This window comes from Numida meleagris, chromosome Z (assembly GCF_002078875.1).
Source record: "Numida meleagris isolate 19003 breed g44 Domestic line chromosome Z, NumMel1.0, whole genome shotgun sequence".
NCBI lineage: Eukaryota > Metazoa > Chordata > Aves > Galliformes > Numididae > Numida > Numida meleagris.
In genome coordinates, this window is record NC_034438.1 from 69,967,033 (window position 1) to 69,988,698 (window position 21,666).

General features: G+C 53.5%; 1 protein-coding gene across 1 annotated transcript; it reads right to left on the reverse strand.

Annotated features, from left to right (window-relative positions):
- On the reverse strand, positions 2,537-15,661 carry B4GALT1 (beta-1,4-galactosyltransferase 1). Its single transcript, XM_021380932.1, is given in 8 exon segments — positions 2,537-5,781; positions 6,099-6,203; positions 7,285-7,407; positions 8,270-8,457; positions 13,984-14,219; positions 14,773-14,954; positions 14,956-15,034; positions 15,037-15,661. Coding segments are annotated over 8 exon segments (1,083 nt in total). The 5' UTR covers positions 15,071-15,661; the 3' UTR covers positions 2,537-5,645.

The following is a 21,666-nucleotide window of genomic DNA, read 5'->3' on the forward strand; positions in this document are numbered from 1 at the left end:
AGTCTGCAGCTCTAAGGACAAGTTACACAGGCAGCAGAATGTGTTTTCTTCTGAGACAGAGCAGATCCACGCATTTTAAAGGCTGTCTGAACAGCACCACATCCCCCTTGTCCTTGCCCCCAACCTTGTCAGCAGTGCTGGGTGACAAATGACACTACAGGACATGGGGAAATCCCCGAGTGCTTCTGTAAGTGCTGTGTAAACACGGCGTGCTGCGAGCAAGCTGCGCTCTAGGCGTGAACCTCTTCTGAGGACTGGTTCTTCCTCCGGATGCATCGCTGCAGCCAGCCCTAAGGACCGCACACCCACTCCGCATCATCCCCAGCAGCACTGCACCCTGCTTGTCCCCGCATTCGTGTCCCCTGTCCTGCAGGAATTCCCTAAGCCTCTCAGTTTGCAGGGAAGTGTGGATGATGTGGAGACGGCCCAAGAGCTGCCCCAGCTCTGGTTCCCTGTGCCATAGGATGTTCCCGTGTTGCGCTGCAGCCATGAGTGAAGGGAGAATGCAGTCTCTGCCCCTGTCCCACGCCGGCATCCTTCCAGATTTCAGGCCTGAAACTGCTCAGAAGAGGAATTTCCAAAACAAATGTTGCTATTTGAAGAATGCGGGGGCCGGAGGGTGGGGAAGAAATAATCACAGCAGAGATAAGGACCTGACAGCTGCACCGGCTCTGGCTCAGGCTGGTCTGGGACAAGGATCGCCCGGAGCCAGAGCTGAGGGACGGATGGGGGAAGTGGCAGCACGGAGGGGCTGCTCTACTGTCCCCTCTGCCCCGGGCTGCTGAGGGTCCCTCTCCCCGCATCCGGTTCTGCTCAGGATCCCTCCAGCCACGTGGCACTGCTCTGATGTCAGTGTTCCTGTAGAAAACGCCTGAGGTCTGGAGTCTGCTCCCCTCCTCCCAGGGCGAGGGAAGGACCGGAGCAGCTCGGGGCCTGGAGTTCAGGAAGAACTGGTTTGCAAAAACCAGATGTCTGCACCCGGTTTGGCTGCTCCTTCCCTTGGTGCATGGCAGCTGGGTGTGCGCAGAAGCAAGATCCCTCTGTCTGCAGTGTGTTCGCCTCTTGCTGGCATCTGGGGTTGCTTTATCCCCATCAGCTGCAGCACAAAGGGCTCTTGGTGCTGCCCGTAGATGCACTTCAGCCTCTGCTCTCTAGGGCAGAGCTCACATATGGCGTTATTGGCCGCCGGTTGCACTTCTGTCGTTTATTTATTAAAGTTAATTTCATCAGGCTGCAATGACTTATTCAGGTCTGCAGCCTCCTGTAACAGGGAGCCATTATTTGCTGTGCCACCGCCTCTCTGCCATCTGCAACCTCCGTGCAGGTTCCGTAACAGCTGCTTTCCAAAAGGTCACCAAACCACTTCTTCAGCCCCGTTCCTTGTTTCTTGGTCTTACCAAGCCATCAGGTGATACTAAATCAGAAATATGCGGAGGGAAGCCGATTATGTAACAGGAACACCGTTCCCTTTATTCGATTAAGGCAGTAATCCCATCTTGTTTTTCTTTAGAAGGAAGGAAAACAAGGCTGACGATACCGTGCCCCACCGCTGACTCCAGCAGCATTTCAGCCTCCTTGCTGACCTGGATGCTGGGCTGGTGCTTGGATTAGTGGACAGCTGCTCCCTGGATCTCAATTCCTCTGTCCTGGTGCTGGAAGCACACTGCCAGCTTCCCCTCTCCGCGAGGGATTGCAGTAGAACCCCAGCAGATTACAGGGTCCCTGCTGCCCTCCAGACCACACCAAAACAGGGGCTCCTTCAGCAGGGGCTTCAGCAGCAGCATACTTGGTGTTCTGCAATATTTACATGCAGAGAGACCTTGCTGAGAGCTGGAGGGGATCTGAAGTTATAGTATAGCCTAGGTTGGAAGAGATCTTAAAGCCCACCCAGTTCCAACCCCCTGCCATGGGCTGGTCACCCCCTCCAGACCAGCCTGCTCAGGGCCCCATCCAACCCATCAAGCACCAGGGATGGGGCACCCACACTTCTCTGGGCAGCTGTGCTGGTTCCTCACCATCCTCTGAGTGAAGATTTTTTTCTTAACATTGAACCTAAATCTCCCCTCCTTCAGTTGTCCTACCACTATCGGACCATGTAAATTGTCTCCCTCCTGTTCACAAGCTTCTTCTAAGTACTGGGAGCCACGCTATACTCCTCGGGGCTTTGTCCAGGTGAGGAGGAAGCTCTCCCTTCCCCTTTCATCCAGCTTGTCCCCTCAGCTTCGTGCTCAGACCAAACTGTGGAAAACAGCCCAGACTGGAGAATAATGCATGGTGTGCGTTTCCAGCAGCTGGGTGAAGCGGGGGCGGGGGGGTTGTGTGGATGCAAGGGGAGAGTCAATGTTTTATGCTTGAAATGGGTAAAACAGCCATTTCGTTGGACTTGTTTCCCCTCCACTCCTCACCTTTGCCACCGATGCCTGAGGCAGCAAGGTGAGGCCTCACAGCAGCTTCCCCGACTCTGCATCACTCCTGAGCCCCCCCAGACAGCGAGAGCACCCGGAGGAGCCCATTTCATCAGAGTAACGCTGCCAAACATCGTTAACTGAAAATACTTTATTTGACACCAGCAGTAAAATAGGAACATTGGACTACACATCCATCGGCATATAAATGATAAAAATGCAAAAGCAAAACCATCTGTGGGAGACCCGTGAACAGTCCGGTACACAAGTAACATCCAGGGGAAGAGCTGCACGCCGGGACCCTCCCTCATCCCTGCAAGCAAACAGCAACGCCAAGGAAACCGAGCATCGGCGTTTCCTCTGCAGCCATTCCCTGCGTGTGTCCACCACCATGCACAGCACTGCTTTGGGTGTTGCTGCAGGAGGGGAAGAACCACCCGGCACAGGTGAAAACTGAGTTTTGTGTAAACGTGTGCCCCCAGGGACAATTTTGGGGCCAGGCTGAGCCAAAAGCATCTCACCAGCACAAGGAGCACAGCTTACGCAGGGATGAGAGTTGGATATCACAAGTTGGCCCCAAAGGGTGAAACAAATGAGAAGCAGAGCCAGCTTTGACATCGAATGTGTGTCGGTAAAGAAACAAGGCAGCAGCTTCCTGCTCCACCAGCGCCTCTGCGCTGAAAAATGTTTTCAGGTTTCCTGGTTTTCCAGTTCCCATCTCTCTGCTCTTTCAAGGCACATCTGTAGACAGCTCCTATTGCAACAGCCAGAAGCAAGTGCTCAGACCACCTGTGTGATGTCCCGTGATTCCAGCATACAGCAAGACAACAACTCATTACACTAACTTTTCCTAATCTCCAGATACTCACAGAGGAGAAACAAACAAGCAAAAACCAGCAGAACGCTCCGATACAGAAGGTGGGTGCTTTGCACAGCTGGTGAGCAGGCAGGTACCACCACTGCCACAGGTTCCAGCTTTCTGGAGCTCAGAGGCTCTGGGCCAAATCGAGGTACTCTCTCAGAGATCCTGGATTGGCGGTGGGGCTCAGTGGGGATGGTGCTGAGCTGCCCTGTGGGAGCAGGGCCCTGCCTGCAAGGCACCTCTGAGAAAATCTAAAAGCAAAACCACCGCCCTCGCCTGCTTCTCAGTTACTGGTGCAGCCTGTGGCTATGCCAAGGTTCTGCAGATGGGTATCTGGCCTGGCTTCTGTAACACATCCTACTCTTGCACCCCTTGTATCTGCATGCATCAGAGCCTGACCTGCCAAAAGGTGACTCCTTCAAGCTGCTCTGCAAGCCCACCCTCATGCCATGCCAAGTGTGGCTGGCACAGCAGGTCTGCCCAGCTGCCGTGTGTAAGTGCGTGGGGTGAGCACGTTCCCAGAGCGAGACTGGGAGGGCAGCTGGGTACCTCGCTGTGAGCATGGTCTGCGCATCCTTGGAGTCACTGCTGGCTGGGAAGAAACATCAAGGCAATAGAGCAAGGCATTGTCCCCCGGCCCTGCAGGATCCCACCCCTGTAGTGCAAGGGTTCAGCAAAACCTTCGGGCCCTAAATGGTCCTATATCCCCAAAAAGGAAAAGGGAAAAAAAAAAAAAAATCAAAGGGAAAAAAAGAAAAGAAAAAAAAAGGCAGTGCTGAAGATGATCCCCAATACGCATGTCCCTGATTTCAACAGCCTTCAGCACAGGCCAAGGAAGTGCAAACTGCTGTGATCAGAGCTGGCGGGCAGGACTCACCAGAAGGAATTGTGTCATCTGCTTTGGCTGGGAGCTTTACACCGCTTGAAGCAGCTCCGAGGCGTCGGTGCCCGAAGCTTCCCCAGGGCTGCGGATGGGAGCAGCGGTGCTGAGCAGAAGGCAGGGCCCTGCAGCCTCGCTCCTCTCCTCCCCGGAGCGCTGCGAGGAACCTTAGCACAGCCTGACAGCAGGCTCCATTGCAAACGCACCTCGTGTCCTGCCAGCAGCTCAGCGCTGCAGGGGCTGGTGGGCGAGCACCAGAGCAAATTCAGCACGTCTCGTGTGTCACGACACAGAGAGCCTACCAGCCTGAAGATAAAGGAGGCCTCGAAGCGTATGCCATTATGCTGCACCCTGCTTTAATCTGGCATTAAATATACCACTTATGATATACAAATTCCTTTAAAAAGTTATCCAAAAAGTTACAACGACAATAAAAGTAATAAGTGAATTCAAGTTTTACACATGACCTTGCAAGCAGAATGTTGTTCTTAAGAACCTTCAGACCATGTTTAAAGAGCGTGGCAACCTCCTGCCACCGTTAAAAGTGTCTGCAAATTTTAAGGCTATCAATTCCCTTGTGCAATTAAACCCATCCACTCTTCTAGGGAAAAACAAACAAACAGACAAACAAACAAACAAACAAACAGGCAACCACCCCAGCCAACCAAAGAAATCTCCCAGGCGTCTTGCTCTGCCCAGGCCAGAAGTCCCACCCAGCGGGCAGGCTGCTGGGAGCCAGCAGGTGCTGTGGGTCACAAAGAGGTGCTGCACTTCTGTGCAGCACCCAGCCCATGCAGGGAGCTCGTGGAGGGCACGTTCTGGCTCGACTCGCTCCGAGGTCTCTTTTGAGACTGAAAGACACAGTGACATTCACTGAATCCACACTTGGTTATTCAACATGTGCTCTGCACGCAGAGAAGGCTGTTTGCTTTGGTCACTATGAGAAAACAAACGAACAGCAACAACAACAACAACAACAAAAAAAAAACCCACGTAATTTTGTCTCTGTTAAAAAAAAAAAAAACAATCTAATGAAATGAGTAAACTCGTACAATTTTAGCAGCGTTTTTACAGTCCTTCATAAAATAAAACCAAGGAATGAATTAAAAGGAATGTTTTCATCCACCCAATTTAAAAACCCATATCATGGGCAGTAATTGCTGAGGCACCGCAGCTGTGGTCAGTAGACTAATCTTGGACCAGCAATGACTGAACATGGGGAGCACTGTAGCAGATCAGATTCAACATTTTCTGGCAAAAGGAAACATTTACACCTGTTACCTACAGCCTCTGAACTTACAAAACAATGGAGAGCTGGAGGTGAAGTTACAAAAACAACCAACGGGAGAAGCAGTTGTCCAGCCCGTTTGGAGAGGCTTTGACATGCAGAGAGACCTCCTTGTGGTTCATCACAACCGTTACAAAACCCGAGGACACAAAGAATCTGCGAGCCCAGCGTCCGGGGCAGTGGCCCGAGGTCTCTGCCGCGCTGGCTGTGTCAGCTGCTGGGAGAGCCGATATCCACTGTGATCCTCGTGTACAGAGGGAACCTGTCAGTCCTTAGCACCTTGTAGGAGAGCGAGTTCAAGCCATCGGAGCTCATTGTCTCCCTGGTGTGAGCAATTCGGTCAAACCTGCGGAGGGGAAAAGCATACAAAAGCCTTTCAGCAACCCCCAGCTCCCATCCTTTGCACCCTTGGGCAGTCCCCGCTCCGTGCAGCAGCAGTGGGTGTCAGCACGGGTTTAGTCAGCCCCCTCTCTTGTCAGCCCAAGGGCAAAGCCACCATGCCCTCACCAAGCTCTGTCTGCAAGAAAGCGAGGGGTGCTGCCCCAGCCGTGCTGCAAAGCACCGCAGGCAGCGCGTTCTGAGCCGCGGGATGCCCAGGGCTTGCAGAGGGGAGCGATGCAGGATGTGGGGTGCAGGAATGGGGCTCGGGCAGCAGACACGCACCTCTCAGGGTTGGGCTCATTCTTCCGATCACGCGAGTGGCGAATCATTCTGCATTTCCCAATGACGGCATCCGGCCGAGAGATGCCCATGCCTTTGAACACCAGCCTGCCAAAAGCAAGTAGGTTAGGTGACGGGACGGGGAAGGGCTGTTCCAGCACCTCCCAGTAACAACCCCTACCTGCTTTTCATGGCTGTTGAGGGCTGAGCTGTGTGTTCGCAGCTTGCTAACACACCAGTGCATCAGCATCAGGAATGGGGACACCCATGCCAGCACCAGGCACCTGCTGACCCACCCCCACCCCAGGCAGCTCTGCCAGCATCACTGCTGACCTTGCCCTGTGCTTTAGACTGGAACTTGAATGGGAAACATCCAGGTTTTAGCCATCTGGACAGCAGCCAGACGAGCACGCATTTGTCAAGATGTGGAAGCTGAAGTGCTGCGCTGGTAGAAACTGAACTGAGCAGCGGTGAAACCACGTGGGGAGGGAGCAGCCCATTGCACTGGTGTGCCCTCTGCAAGGCACATGCAGGTCATGGATGCCAATGCTGGGAACGTGCTCAACCTCTTCCTTTCTGTAGCTCCCTTTGCATTTTTTGTATAGCTCTTCCCACCCCTCCAAAGCCAAGTGCCCAAGAAGACAGGACTACGACCTTTCCTGGCTTATTAAATGGAAGTGCTGAGGATCTGCAGCTGTCTAAGGAAGCCCTTCCTGAAGCCCAGGAGAGTTTGGAAAGCCCAGATAAAAGACCACGCAGGGTGTATTTTGCAGTCAAGAGCTTCTCAAACCTGACGTCCCATGAGTTGAAGTGATTGCCTTATCTTCACAGGAACACAATGGTAACAACCCACAGACATCCCCTGCCCCCACCTTCAGGCAGGGCTGGGCCCAGCCCGCCCTGCACTAAGACCTTCCTCTTCATCTGCAATTCTGAGCATGGCTCAGCCTTCCTCCAGATGGGAAGCAAGGGCTTGGAGCATTGTTTAGAGCTCCTCAAAACCAGACAGACAAATAAATGCCCCCCAGGCACAAAGGGATGCACTGGCAGGCTGCCTCCTGTGGAGCCTTGGGATGGGCTGTGTGTGGGGGAAGGCCTTCTCCTCCCACTCCCACTGCGCACCCCAAGCCCCCTCAAGGCAGGTCCTGACGGGTGGAGGTGCTCCAGCTGCACGGTGGGTACTCTTTACCTGTTGTAGATGTCATCGTCTTCGCCGCCCCAGCCCCAGTAATTGTTTGGGAACCCATTGATCTTTGTGAACTGCTCTTTGCTCAAGGCAGACACGCCTCCGAAATACTGATTGTAGGGTAACCTGGAATTAAGGAGAACACGCCATTAGGGGTTGCAGTGCCCTCTGCCCCAGCCTATGGTCCAGCCACCAGCCCACCTGTTGGGACCCACTGGGACCCAGATCTTGGCTCTGCTCCGGCAAGCATTAGTCCCTGGGGCCTTTCTGCTCTAAGCATCACCCGGCTGCAAGGAGAAACAGCAGCTGACCCAGGGCTGCTGACAGTCCTGCTCTGGGCAGGGCTTGGCTCTGGGTGGAGATAGGCAGTGCTGGCCATGCAGGGCCAAACCCAGCGCTCACTTAATAGATGAGTTTTTACACTCCCACATGGAGATCTGGCACAGAAAAAAAGAAAGGAAAAGAAAGCCACAGCTGTGTTGGCAGAAGCCTGAGGAACACATGTGCTGGCAGGCACTCAGTTTGGTGCTGCCCCCAGACACCGAGACAGGTCCCCCTGTGGTCTGAAACGGAACAGCCAAAAATACTTCATTTTGCTCTCAAAATAACACTTGACAGCCTTTTTTAGCATCATGCATGGTCCTCACTGTATGAGAATGAATGCCTCGCTTTCCAGGCTGGGCAGAAACTAGAGCCATCTGACACCCTGAAACACAAGAAGGGACGTGGGCACCTGCAGGGCACCAGTGTCTGTGTTCCTCCCAGCCCTGCGTCTGGCTGCTGTGCGTGGCAGCAGATGGCTCTGCTCTGCTCCCTGCTCTCCGCTCCAAGCCACCCACTCCCTGCAGGGACGTGTGTGCCACGGCAGAATTTTCCAGAGATGTTTCCCCAGGCTTTTGCTGGTGAGTGGGGACGTGCAATGCTGCACCGGGCCGACAACGCTCACGGCAGTGTTAGGAAGGAAATGCCCTTCCGAAAGGCATCTTACCGAAATCCGAATTTATCCATGGAGACAGAGAGGTGCCTTGGTTGGCTGTAGCACTTGTAGGTGTTCCTGTCATCCATTGGGATCAGGTCTACATCACTAAACACAAAGCACTCATAGTCATACTCCTTCAAAGCCTCCATGAATCCTACATTCAGCAGTTTAGCACGGTTGAATTCTTCATCTCCATCCTGGTTTAAAACAAATAAACATTGAATTAAGCAGTGGAAACCAGCAGTCTCTTACCTGTTGCCAGATACCAGTAGTGCCACGCAGGGATCGTGGGCCTTTGGCATCACTGGGAGGTGGCACTGAGCTGGTCCCAGCTGTAGAGCAGCCAAATGGTCAGAGCAGTGGGCCCGGCCTTCTGCACAGAGGCATTTTGCAGCGCCTGCAGTGCCACACAAGTGTGGTCGGCAGGTCACTGGGGTGCTCACAGGTCCAGCAGTGGAGCTGTAACCACGTGCCCAGGGACAGTGGTGGCCCAGGATGGTTTGTCAACCAGCACAGGCCCTGCCAGCAGCACCAAACCCTCAGCAGGGAGCAGCACGGGGCAATGCTGAAAGAGACTGGAGCTTTTTGCCAAAACCCAAACTGCCAACCCCACCCTGCTCTACCACATCCTACCTCCCCCTCTCCACAGCTTCAAGCAATGTCAAGCCAAGGACTGCCTGCCAGCACCAGAGCACTCACACAAGCCAGCACCAGCCAAGAGCTGCAAGCCAGCAGAAGCCAAGGACTGCCTGCCATGCCTGGCTCCAGCAGCATGTGCATGCATGCATCTGAGTGTGCAAATTGCCTCCCCGCCCTGCTACAAGTCTGGCGTGGCACACAAATCAAGGACTGATAAAACTCAGAGAGCACCCTCAAGCATCATATTTACCTCCTCTCCTGAATGGCTCTGCTTGGTTAATAAATAATCTGTTTGGAAACTGATTAATCCAAACTGGTTTACGGCTCTGCAGCCTGAAAGCCAACAATTTAACCATGAAACAGCCACAACTATCTTTCATTTGAAGGATTTAACAAGCAAGTGTCAAACCACGGCTTTCAAAAGCTTTCAGTGCCTGCCTGGGGCCTAAATGACTTCACAGAGAGGAGTGAGCTTTAGTGGAGGAGGATCTGAGCCAGTTCTCAGCACCCTCACCTGAAATAAAAGGGTTCATGCCTTAACCAAGGTGGTGGGAAGCTGATCACCATCATGCATAAGCAAGAGCTGTGAAAACTTGAGCACAGAAGGTAAAGGAAAGCTGAACAAAGGGGATGGGGAAAGGGAGCGGCTGCAGCTGTGGGAACAGAGGGCTTCAGTCTGTGGGCAGAGGGGCTGCTGAGTCCACACACACCCAGCACTGCAGCTGGGGCTCGTGGGCACTGGCACAGCCAGGGTAGCCTGGAGAGCTGACCCACAGCGAATGTTTCGGGCCACACCAGAAGCTGGGCCTCAGAAGCAATGCTCAGGGGCTCTCCTGCACCAGGAGCTGTGTTTGCTCATTTCATCCCCTTTGGCTGCTCTTCTCATCACACCACTTCAAGGCAAAGAGAGTGTTTCACGTTGGTTTTGTGATCAGCAGAAGCTCGGCCTTATTTAATCCATGCCTTCAGGTGGCCTCTAACTCACCCAGGGGATACGCAGGGATTAATAATTCTACCAGAAGCTGCATTTTCAAACCTCTTGAAAGCCCCAAGAGGTTTTGCTTTTTGGGGAAAGCTGTTTCATAAGCAAGACAATTCAGAAGCATCAGCATCACTGCCGTGTGTGGGATTCACATCTCTCCGAACTCTGTGTGGTTTTGCAGGCTTCCAACTGTGACCGACTCCCAGCTTTGTGAAAGAAAAACATTAAATGCAGAGACGGGAGACCCTTCTAGGCAGCTGCTCCATGCAGGGGGTGTAGGACGTGGCACCACTGGTGACAAGAGAGCAGGTGAAGCAGAACAGAAGCAACCTCCGGCCCTGGCCTTGCTTGGCAGCTCCGTGTGCCATAGGTGCTCCTGCCCTCTGCCACACAGGAAGGGATTGGTTTGGACTCCCTTTGGACAAGAAGCAGTGCCCTGAAGAGCCATGCAGCAGATGGAGGTCTGCCGCTCCAACAGTGCAGACAGGCTCCAGGCATAGCCTCTGCACTTACTTCCTGGGCTTTCAACAAGAAGAGATGCAGTGCAAGCATGTTTTTGCTAACCAGTTTTTCCTGGACAAATTTCTCCCTGTGTTCTCTCATCTCAGAGCTCAGCATGCATCTGAAGTCATCACTAGCGCCCAGCACCAGTGGCTTTACTCCCCGTGTCTCTGCCAGCATGTACAAGCCTGTCTTCATTTCCCGATCCGTGAGATCCACGAGGCTGGCTGCCTCAGCCTCACAGACCTGCACTGCCTGTTGATCACACATGCAGAGGATCAGCCCTGGGAGAACAGCAGCCAGGCTTAGTTACTTCCATTGCTCACCTTCACTGGACCTGGTCTGCTCAGCCAAACTTGCCTATGGACACTGCCTTGTATCAGTCACATCAGCTGGGCTGTGCAGAGCTGCCACTTGTGCTAACAGGCTTCCAAACCAACAAGGTGCCACCTGAATGGTGCTTTCATCCCAGTTTCATCCTGCTTGGCGCTTTGAGGTAGGAGACAGCTCCGTGATACCTGCTGCAGTTACAAAACAGTGCAGAGGACCTGGGGCTGCACCTCCTTCAATGGAATTCTGAACCTGATGGGTCTGAGGCAGGTAACAGCAAGGATGTGTGTTTCTGGCTGGCTAGGAGAGAGCCATCACCCCCAGCGGGAGGCTGGCAGCCAAATCAGGGATCCTCCAAGCCAATCTGATCCACATGCATGATGTCCACATGGACATCCATGCTCCAGTCTTCTTTGAGCAGGCAGAAATAGATTTCCAGGGCCACAGGGAGACAGCAGGAAAAACCCTTGCTGTTTCTCTGTTGGGGTATTTTGAAGCGCTGTGCACTCTTCCCACAGCAGCACGATCGACCTCTGCCCTGCGCTGGTGGTCACAGGAAAGGCAGCCTCCTGCACCCCCATATTGGGCACAAGAAGAGAGCAGATGCAGGAAAATCTGCTGCACCCACCACGAGGGGTGGGCAGGAGCCAACCACTGCTCCCTCCTTGCTCCACACCTGGGGAGCTCTGGTGCACCCCGCAAAACAACATGGATGAGCGCGATGCCCCCCAAACACACACAGACACAAACACACACACGCTCTCTGGAAAACTGCTACCAGGGATGCTGCAGGTAACGCTGGAGGCCAGTGCAAAATGGCTGGACAGCTGGAGCTTTTAGGGAATTTGCTGACTCTCCTTGCTCACAAACTCCAGGCTGGTGCACAGGGTCGCCACTGGATGGGCATTTGCACAGGTTGAGCCACAGTGATAAATCTCATTTTGAAACATGAACATGCAGCAGCAGCATGCACCCGACAACTGCAACAGTGCAGCTACAGCAAGCTCATGGTCCCTTGAACGCACAAGTAAGCCCACAGGTGACTGCAGGAGCAAGTGGGACTATAGAACACTTCACAAATTCTCCTCCTTTGACGAAGTCGAGTTTGTGCATCATCAGATGGATGCTGCCAAGAGTGCACCCAGCTGTCTATCTCTCTCTCATCTCAAACTTATCTGAAGGACCCTACAGCTGCTGGCCTCACTTTGGGTTTTGCTGTGGTTGCATAACACACATTTTCCACTGGCTCCTGTTACACACTGGGCATCTCAGAAACATTGTTCTGGCTTCAGCCAAGCCCTACTCTGACACATTCAGGCACACAGGACCAGTGTGGCAGAGATACAACGGGCTCAGGACAGAAACGCATTGCTCCGAAAGGAAGAAGTTTGACATTACCAGTGCAGCAGTAGCAGGGCTCAAGCGCTCCTCTTTCTTTTTATGAGATGCAGAGGACAGAAGAGCACGTAGGCAGCGTGTAAGAATCAGATCACACAGTAATTCTCCTTGCTTCAGTGATTGCTTTGCTATAGACAGGATTAACAAGTAAAGGTAATATTTCCCCACTAGAAGGAAAAATAAAAAAAAAAAAACAAAAAAACACAAAGGAGGGCAGATGCAAAGGGAAGGACAGACAAGAAAAAGAGAAAAGCAATTGTCAAGACAGCAGAGAAATAAGACTATTTTCCTACCGTAATTCTGGCAGAATTAACCCATTTTCTGCAAATCTCTCCATTCCATGTTCCCACTCACCCTTGAGAGACACATCCAGCACTTTTACTACTACCGACTGTGCTGCCTCTCCCAGACATGAATGACTTTTTAGAGGCATGTAGGAGTGTGTTTACTTTGCAAATCCAGCAGCCTTACTTGCTAACCTGCATCTGACCACAGATGCGTCCAGAACTCATACATCCAGTGTTCTACAAGTTGCTCCCACTCCAGCTTTGCCCAAGGGATGCACTTGAAAAGAACATTTGCTTAAACCCACTCTGCAAGGGTTTGCTTCAGAGAATGCCGACAGCCCCGCAGGCACAGCACCAGATGAGCCAAAAGGCAGGGCAGTGCAAGCTGCCTGCTCACACACAGCGGCAGCTGGGGCCGGGCCGGGGCAGCACCCAACCCCATGACACCAGTGCAGTGCCGTGGGATCCAGTTGCTTTCTGAGCTCTCCAAGCCCCAGACATGCCACCAGCTCCCTTCCAGGATCTGGCTCCAGGCCCCCGGCAGTTCCTCCAGGCGCTCCAGGGAAGCTGCTGGTGGGCTCTGGCTCACTGAGACAGCCGCTGCAGGGACTGCCATCCCAGCACAGCCTCGTGGCCGAGCAGCGCTGTGCCCTGGGCAGACCTGCCACACCAGTGCCCCTGCAGGGGGACTGGGATGGCCAATGCACCCAAACACATCGGCTGATCAAAAAATGGCAGGAGGTACGTATAAGGAAGCACGCTACTTCTACTTCTCAGCACGGTGAAACTGGGCTCAAACAGGGCAGAAGTACCTACTGCAGAGAGAAACTGTGCTGGGAGCTGCCTGTCCCATGGGCTCTGCAGACCAACAGAGCCACGCTGCCCTGCCACACCGCACAAAAGCCCGCATGTCCTCAGCTTTCCAACACCCAATTATCTAACCACCACTGTGCTATGAACTAGGACTGAGGTGGTCTGAAGTGAAATGTACCCTTTTTTTCTCTTTAAGAAAGGTCTAAGGCCCCCAGACATCGAAAGGAAAACAAAATAAAACAAAACCCAGAGCTCCACCGTTTGTTCCTTTTCTGCTCTGTTTCCCCCCGGACGACCACTTACCTGCTGCACTGTGGCACCTTTCTTTTGTCCATCCTGACACTCTGGGTGCTATTACTAACATGAACAAAAGCTGCTTAAAGAAGTGAGTGTAACCCTACGCCTTTACACCATTCCCAGGATTAGGGATTAATGCTGCCTGGTCACCTTAAAGATCTCTGCATGCACTTCCTGCGGCAGCTGTGAGAAAGGAACACTTCACTTGGGTTGTGCTACTAGGAATTCTTTTCCTCCTGACCCACTAGAACCTCTTCAGCGTAAGCCAGGCTGGATGGGAGGAGAATACCCCACATTTCCCATCAAAACCAACAAAGAAAAATCACTCATATCCTATTTGTTGTGCTTCAGCGTCTTCTTAAAAGCATCTCTATCCTTGCCCATCAGCCCACTGATGCTCAGGATAGATCAGCCATTCCTCCGTCCCGGGGGGCACTGCCACAAGTATTAAAAGCCTCACGTCCTCAGCATCTTACCTGGTTGATGACATACACTCCATAATCTAACTGCTGCCTTTGAAGAATTGGGTGCATGTAATAGAGCCAGTACTTCAGATGCTCCTCTCGGTTTCGGAATGGGATGATGATTGCTACTTTCTGCAGCGCCTTGCAGTCCTTTGGAGCAAAACGACCTCCTTCCCTGACCTCAGGGTTTGCGCTCGCCACCTCCTCCAGGTTCACAGGCTGGGAGAACTCCACGTGCAGCGGTCCGACTGGAAGGAAGGCACAGCACAAAGCCAGTTAGCACATCCTGATGGCCACGCACCATTTATTTCTCCGGGCACGCATTCTTAATGCACAGGTATTCATTATTACTTTTAAACACAGGTTTGGATCCAAAGGAAATCCCAGCGATGCATGGAGGTGTGAAGCTGGGGCCCACTGCGTCCGTAGCAACCACACCTCAGCGCTCAGGGCAAGCCTGCAAATGCTCAGTCCTGGGATGCCAGATCCCAATGGACCCACTGAAGCTTGATGATTCCTGAAAACCCACCTGTCCGCTCAGCAGCCACACTGCATTGCTCCCTCCAGCAGCAGCCTGCGGGAAAGTGCTGCCTCTGCGCTGCCCTCAAATCATGCAGTGCAAGAGCTGGGCACTTGGGACACAGCCCTGCTCTCCTGCCAGCAGAGCAGATCACGCCGAGGCTGGCCACGTGCACAGCCAACAAAACCCCCTTTTGTTGTTTTTTTCCTTACAGATACTTTCAGTGTTCTGCGACCATGCCCATTACTTATGCCCAGTTAAAAATAAAATTAAAAACATACCCAAATTTGCATGCTGGTTGGCAGTTCCCACACTCAGTTTCAACAGTGGCAGTTTTGAAACCGCCAAATCAACCTGTGCCAAAGCCAGCGTGTACAACTGAGAACCGCTGGCAGCACACAGGCAGCAGCTCATGGGATGCTTGAACTCCCATAGCAGTGGAGAAACTCCATGTCCAAGCAACACACCGCTCTCCATGAAAAGGTAATTTATCAATGGTGACCCCAACAGAGACCCCGCAGCAGTGGTAGACGCAGCACTGGGGGAATCTGGGCAGGAGTGACATGGGTTACAAGGCATTGCACCCCACTGTGCCTCCTTTGGGACAGCAATGGCCCCACCAGCAACAGCGTGCCCCCCAGCCAAGTGCACAGCAGCTGTGCCCAGGGCAGGTGTGGCACAGGGGACTCAGGCTGCCTGGCTTGGCCGACGGGCACCAGATCTCCCTTTGGCTCACCTGGAGCAGAAAAGCCTTTCCTCACCTCACCCAACAGGCTGGAGAAAGGAAAGGATGGGCAACAAAACACAGTCATGAGGAGCGCGAGATGCACAAGATAGAGTTAACGGGCTTGGAGGCTGGAGAGGAGGCTGATAAGAAATTACCAGTAGCACTCCCCTCCTCCTCTTAATGAGATCAGTTTTAAATGTAGTACATGTTCCAGCCAACACTGCCCCAACAACCAAGGCAGCAAGCACTCCTCGAGTACTGGTTTTGCTGTTCTAGCAGTGAGGCAGCCGCTTCTAAAGTCAGCTGGATGCAAAGCACCCAGCCAATACACTTCACTGGTGTCGGTAGGAACAGCAAAATATGGAAGTCTGTGTGAGTTATTCCCAAATATTCACTCAGAATGGCTGTAACAAACAAGCCTGGAAATCACAGAGCCACACAGTGGCAACGAGCAGCAGCAAAATGCCACCCAGACAAACCGATGCTTTTTTACTGGGACAAGCATTAAACCAAAGGTGTGCACACACTGCATCTCCAGCGGTGAGCGGAGCCCTGCTCCAGTCTTGTTTCAAACCATTTCAGCTGCACTTTGGCCACCTGGGCAGTGAGGAGCCCCAAGGCTGTTGTTGCCCAACAACTCTGACCGAGGACAAGAATCATGCCAGGAAAACATGCAAAGTTTGCTGCGGCTGCTGTCCCATCACCTAATGCTGCACCCCTGTCTGCGCTCACCGTGTCAACTTTCCAACCTGGATCTCTTCCTTCAATCTCTTCTGCTTCCCCTCCAGATGCCTGCCTGACAATGGAGCTACTGCTGCACCTTGAGTCTCATCCAAAGGCACACATGTGTGGCAGAGCAGTATGGCCATGCAGCCCTGACAGCATGTATGGCCCAGGGTTTGCAGCTGGGCTTCTCTGGGGTTCACAGTCGCACTGCTCCATCACAGCACCTTCATGAGCCTTGCTGTACATTTTTAGCTAGAGAACACCTAGAAAACATGAACAAGCAACTACCAGAAGTTGGTAGAAGATGCAAAAGCACCACCTAGCATCCAAACAGGTCAGTGATCATTAAAGGAGGTTTTAAGTGGCCATGGTTCAGTAAGAGAGAGAGATGAAAAAAAAAAACAAGAAATCAGCTACATCATCATCCCGTCCCTCCCCCACTTCCCCCTGCCCCAGCAATGTCTCTCAGTGAAACATTTCTGCTTGGCTTCAGACAAAAGGTGCGCAGGAAAAGCTCTGCACAGGCACAGACACCAGAGGAGCCAACGAGGTTCGTACAAACAGGAAACAGGTTTTCAAAGGAAGCAAAAGGTGAGACTCGAAAAAGCCTGCAGGGAACAAAGTGGTCAAGTGCACCTCAACAACACAATGTATCCTTAGTGACCTCCATACTCTCCACTACTGTAAGGCCACATTTGCCACAACAACCAAGACTCCAGCTGTATACAGGCTGCCAGCACAACTCAGCAGCGCTCACCCTGCTTACCCACAGGGCTGCCACAGGACTCGTGCACCAAAAGACCAGGACCTGCTCAGCTTAATGCTGTCATCAGCCTAACAGATGCCCTAGCCTCCCTAGGCCCCAAACGCCAGAAATGTGGGGAAAACTGGAGCAGCAACACCCTGTAGAACTGTCCCTTGTGACTGCAGGAGGGGGAAACCCCAAGGGGCTCAGGGTGCAGGGGGTGGGCATGGTGGAGCAGTAGCCCAGCAGTCTGGAGACGGCGCTGAATGGTTCCTCTGGAAATACCTGCATAGCTCAACCATGTGGTTGAGGGTGGGCACAGATCTTGGATCCTTAGTTCAGAGACAATGGAAACAAAAGCTCCTAGCTAGGAGGCCTGAAATGTGCTCCCCACAGTGGGTGTGCGAGAAGGTTTCTGTCACCCCGGCAGAGAGCAGCGCGTGCTCTGCTGCTGCTGAGCCACGTGCACGCATGTGCTGCCAGGGCAGGCGAGTCTGAGCCGGAGGAAAGCTGGAAAAAGGAAGCAGCACTCGCACACAGAAACAAAAAAGCTTCTTTGCAGGGCCTAAGCAGAAAAGGGAAGAGCTGCCGTCCACGCCAACCCATTCCTTGCTGGGAAAAATAAAATGAGCCCCACCCCAGAAAGCAGGGCCAAGCCTCGGCCACAGGCGGGTGAGCAGAGGACACTGCAGACCCCAGACCCACGGCAGCCTCAGGGCAGGCACTGGCTCTGTCCCACAGCCCAGGGGAGCAGGCCACAGATGGGTGCAAGCCTGCTCCTTCCACCAAGGAAAGCATCAAATCTGGCTGCAGATACCCTGGGCGGGGGGGGAACAAAAACAGCTTCCCAACTTGCAGGATTTGCTTCCTTCAGCCAGTCTCTGCTTACAGTGTCCTCTCGCGGAAGTCAGCTCTGCTGGTGCGAGGCCTGAGCCTGGAACCTCAGCACATGCCCTCACTCATCCACCCCCATGGGCCCCAGGAGGAAATGGGCTGAAAAACAGGAGGGATTGCCACACACACTGGCAGCAGCTGGTGTGCACAACAGCAGGTTTATAGCATCAACTGTTCAACAGTTACTCGGAGCAAAAGTTACAAAACCAGCCCCAAAAGACACCTACTCCAACACGAGGTCTCACACTAGTGTACAGTGTCTTTAAATAACAAAAAATATTGTCTTTTCCACCAGAAAGTACTTTGGGGAGAGAAGCAAAGTCCTCAGCGATGGCCACAACCCAGTGTACACTCTGGGAAGTGGCTTTGTACCCCCTCCCCCTGTGCAGGGCGGTCTGCACGCGATCGGCCTCACTCGTGCTGGCACTCGCTGCGGGCTGCCACTGCAAAATTAAATTCCAGGCCCTTGAACTGCAAACTCTAAACAAACAAGCAGAGAGACTTCCCTGGCTGCCTCAATCAGAAAAAAAGCCGATCCGCCTCTGCCAGGAAAACCCCACCCTGCTGCAAGACACACAGACAGACAGACGGAGACCTCCCTGACAGATGGAGCCAGCAGCAGCTCCCGCCCCATCCCTGCGGCCCTGTCCTGTGCCCTCCGGCCTGGCTGTGGCTGGAGCCCCATGGAGGGAAGGAGGGAGGCTGGCAGGGCAAGGCAAGGTGAGAGGAGCAGACAGCTGCAGGGCCTGGGGCTGCCCCAAGCTCCGGAGAACAAGCACCTCTGGGAGGCAGCTGGAAAGGTTGCAGCAGCTCCAGGGACCAGGTCTCACTGTGCTGAGGAGGACGTGGCAGCCTGGAGGGCCACGAAGCCCCTCCACCCCACGAAGCCAGGCCTTGGAGCTCCGGGCTGGGCCAGGAACTGAGGGCTCAGGCAAGCTTGCATGCAAATATAGCTTGGGAAGCTGCAAGTCTCTGCCTCTTTCCAAGCATAACTTGGCCCAGTTTCCAAGAAAACTTACTCTTGCCCCAGATCTGTGTTGGCAGGGAAATGAGCACGTTACAAAACACGGGTTGCACAAAATGGAAAGTCTCCTCATCTCGCCTGCGCACCCCATTTGCAATGCTTTGTCCCTGAAACGAGGGGGACCATCCTTCCCAGGAACACACTGCACCCTTCCGAGGCCTTTCCAGCCTAAGGAACAATCCAAACCATTTCTCCAAAGTGACACTAGGCTAGGGACATCCACTGCTCCATGCTGCTGAAGAGGCACAGCTCTGCTTCACACAGAGCTCCCCTGGCTGCCTCTGATGCCTCAGCCGAGCAGGAGCCAGGCCTCGGTGAGTGCCAGACAGAGCCCAGCCAGGCCCTGCCACATGAAAACTGGCACCTCCAGCACCTGGCGATGCAGAATATCCATCCACAGGTTTCCACGCTCAGCCCAGATCACGCCGTGATGGGGTTCTGCTGGCCTCCATCTGCATTGCCCACAGACACGGGCCCAACGCACGGCTCACAGCAGCAGGCCACGCTGCAGGCTGGCTGCTCCCAGGGACAGAGGCTGCTCCCTCCTCCTGGCCCTGCTGCTCACAGAGGTGCCCTGCCAATGGTGGGAAGCACCCTTTTCCGCCCAGGATTCCATCTGCTGGAAGAAACAGCTGGAATTTTTGTTTCTCCGTTGTCAATATTGCATGATTACTTCAGTGTGGTGTTGTCATGTCTTCTAAGCTAACATCTGGGGCAGAAAGCCATACAGCAAGACATTGCTCTGTGGCATGGCATGCTCAGGGCTCTTGGGCTGTCTTTGCTCCCAGGGCTGCAAGTGACACCTCTTCACCTGCCACCCCTGTGCCAACCACACTGGTATCTAACTGTGGTCAGAGAGGGCCCAGGTGACAGCTGTAGGCTAAAATAGCTCCATAAACAACACGTGCTCTGGGCCAGGCAGGAGTAAAAAATGACATCCCCAAGACACCAAGAGGCCTGTCCATGAGATTTTGCTCTGTAGGCATCTGGCACTGAAAGATAAGTGCTGCTTTCAGATGAGCTCTTCTGCAAGGTGATGCTGCTGACAAAGAAGCTGGCCCCTTCCTTGCTCCTTCCTAAATGACAACAGCACCATCACCGAAAAAAGGGCCTCAAGGTAAAACGAGAAGAAATCATTTCACTTTTTTGAAGGCATGTAAGCCAACACAGACTAATCCTACTGAGCAACATTAATATTCTTTTTCAAATAATGTTACTCTGGATAAAGAACATTCTCATAAAGAACACACCAGTTTGGGGTACAGTCACCTCCAGAAGAGAGACAGACTTCCTTTTGCCTTTCAGGCTTCTCAGAGGTGGCTCTCAGCTGCAGCATAAATCCAAAACACTTTTTTTTTTTTTTTTTGCTGAATTTCATAGATGTTGAATTTTTAATCCAAATTTGGCTTACAGCATTGTTTTCCCAGCCCTGATCTAGGCTTTCAAGTTACAAATAATGGGAAGCAAACCATAAAAGCACATTAAATTCAACAGGTTCTCTCAGAGATTAAACTTCCTTCAAGTCACGCGTTTGCCCAGTAGCCAGACAGCAGGGACTGCTGGGTTCTCTCTCTGAGCATCACCAGAGAGAAACCTCCAGGCCGCTGTCAGCAGTGTCTGTCTCCGACTGCTCAGAAAGGCCGAGCAGCTCGGTCACACATGTCCTGCATGATTCATCACATGCCTTCCAGAGAGGCAGGGAAGAAAAGGAAATCCAAGAAGGAGGTGCTGGGGGAACAGGCCTGCAGAGCCACCTGCTCACGTCAGAGCAGTGCCCTATGGCTTTGGGAAGGTGGTGAGAAATGCCTGCGGACAGGACACCTCTCCAGTGCCAAGCTGATCACAGAGACATGAGAAGATCATCAGAGCACAGAATTCTGACCAAGGTGAGGCACAGCAGGGCAGTTTTACAAACGTGGTCCACTGCCAGAACCAGAAAGAAGCGATCATAAATGCAGCACCACAGAGCAGACAGGCTCCTCACTGACACGCTGGCTGCAGACCTGAGAGCCACACGGGTGTCATGCCTGTACCAGAGCACACCCCTGGTATGGGGGCTGCTGGAAACCATCGGATCCTGCACCACGAGGAGCTCTGAGCAACTGCAACCACTGCCCACAGCCCTACCCGGCCTTCTGTACAGTGCTCAGGTTGCACTGAAAGGGGCACAGAGATGGTATAGAATCACAGAATCATTCAGTCACTAAGGCTGGAAAAGATCTCTAAGACCATCAGGTGTAACCATCGACCCACCAGCACCATGCCCACTAATCGTGTCCCTCAGAGCCACATCTCCACATTCCCGGAACAGCCCTGGGAACGGTGACCCTGTGCTTTCAGCTGACCCTCCAGGCACTGATCGGACAATGCTCTGAGTCCTGGGGTCAGCAACTCTGCTGGCTCTTCAGAGCACCCGAGTGGGTCAGGGTGAGCAAAGATCGCTCAGAGCAAAGCCTCGCTTCGAAGGGGCTGCACACGCTCCTGTGTACGGCCTGACTGCACGGCCACTCGCAGCACAAAGCGATGGAAGGGGAAAAGTGAAAGACGCGAATCAAAATCAGCAGAAAAGGAAAAAAAAAAAAAAAAAAAAAAAACCAGTCCCTTTTAGCGACCTCAAAACCGCCTCCCCGAAATAACAACCCCGTCATCTGCTATTCAGATGCATCGATCCAGCTGACCAGCGAGCACCGAGTGAAACTACGAATTTCAGCGTCGGTTTCGCTAACAGAAAACCACAGGGAACTTCTCGAAAGTCTCTTCTACCCGCCGCGAGCCGCGGCAACGGCGGTGCCCGCTGCTCACCCTCCATGTGCGGAGGCTCACGAACCGGGACGCCACGTATCGGAACGCGGCACCGCGGGTCCCACCGCGCGGGGAGCGCCGCTCGGACCCCGCCCCACGCGCAGCCCGTCCGCCCCCTCCGAGAACCGAGAGCAGCCCGCGGCAGAGCCTCGGGGAAAAGCGGAGGATGCGGAACACAGCCGCGGCGCGGCAGTACCGGGGGGAGGGGGGTCGGGCGCAGGAAGCGGTGCCGCGCCCCGAGTCGCCCCCGCCCGCCC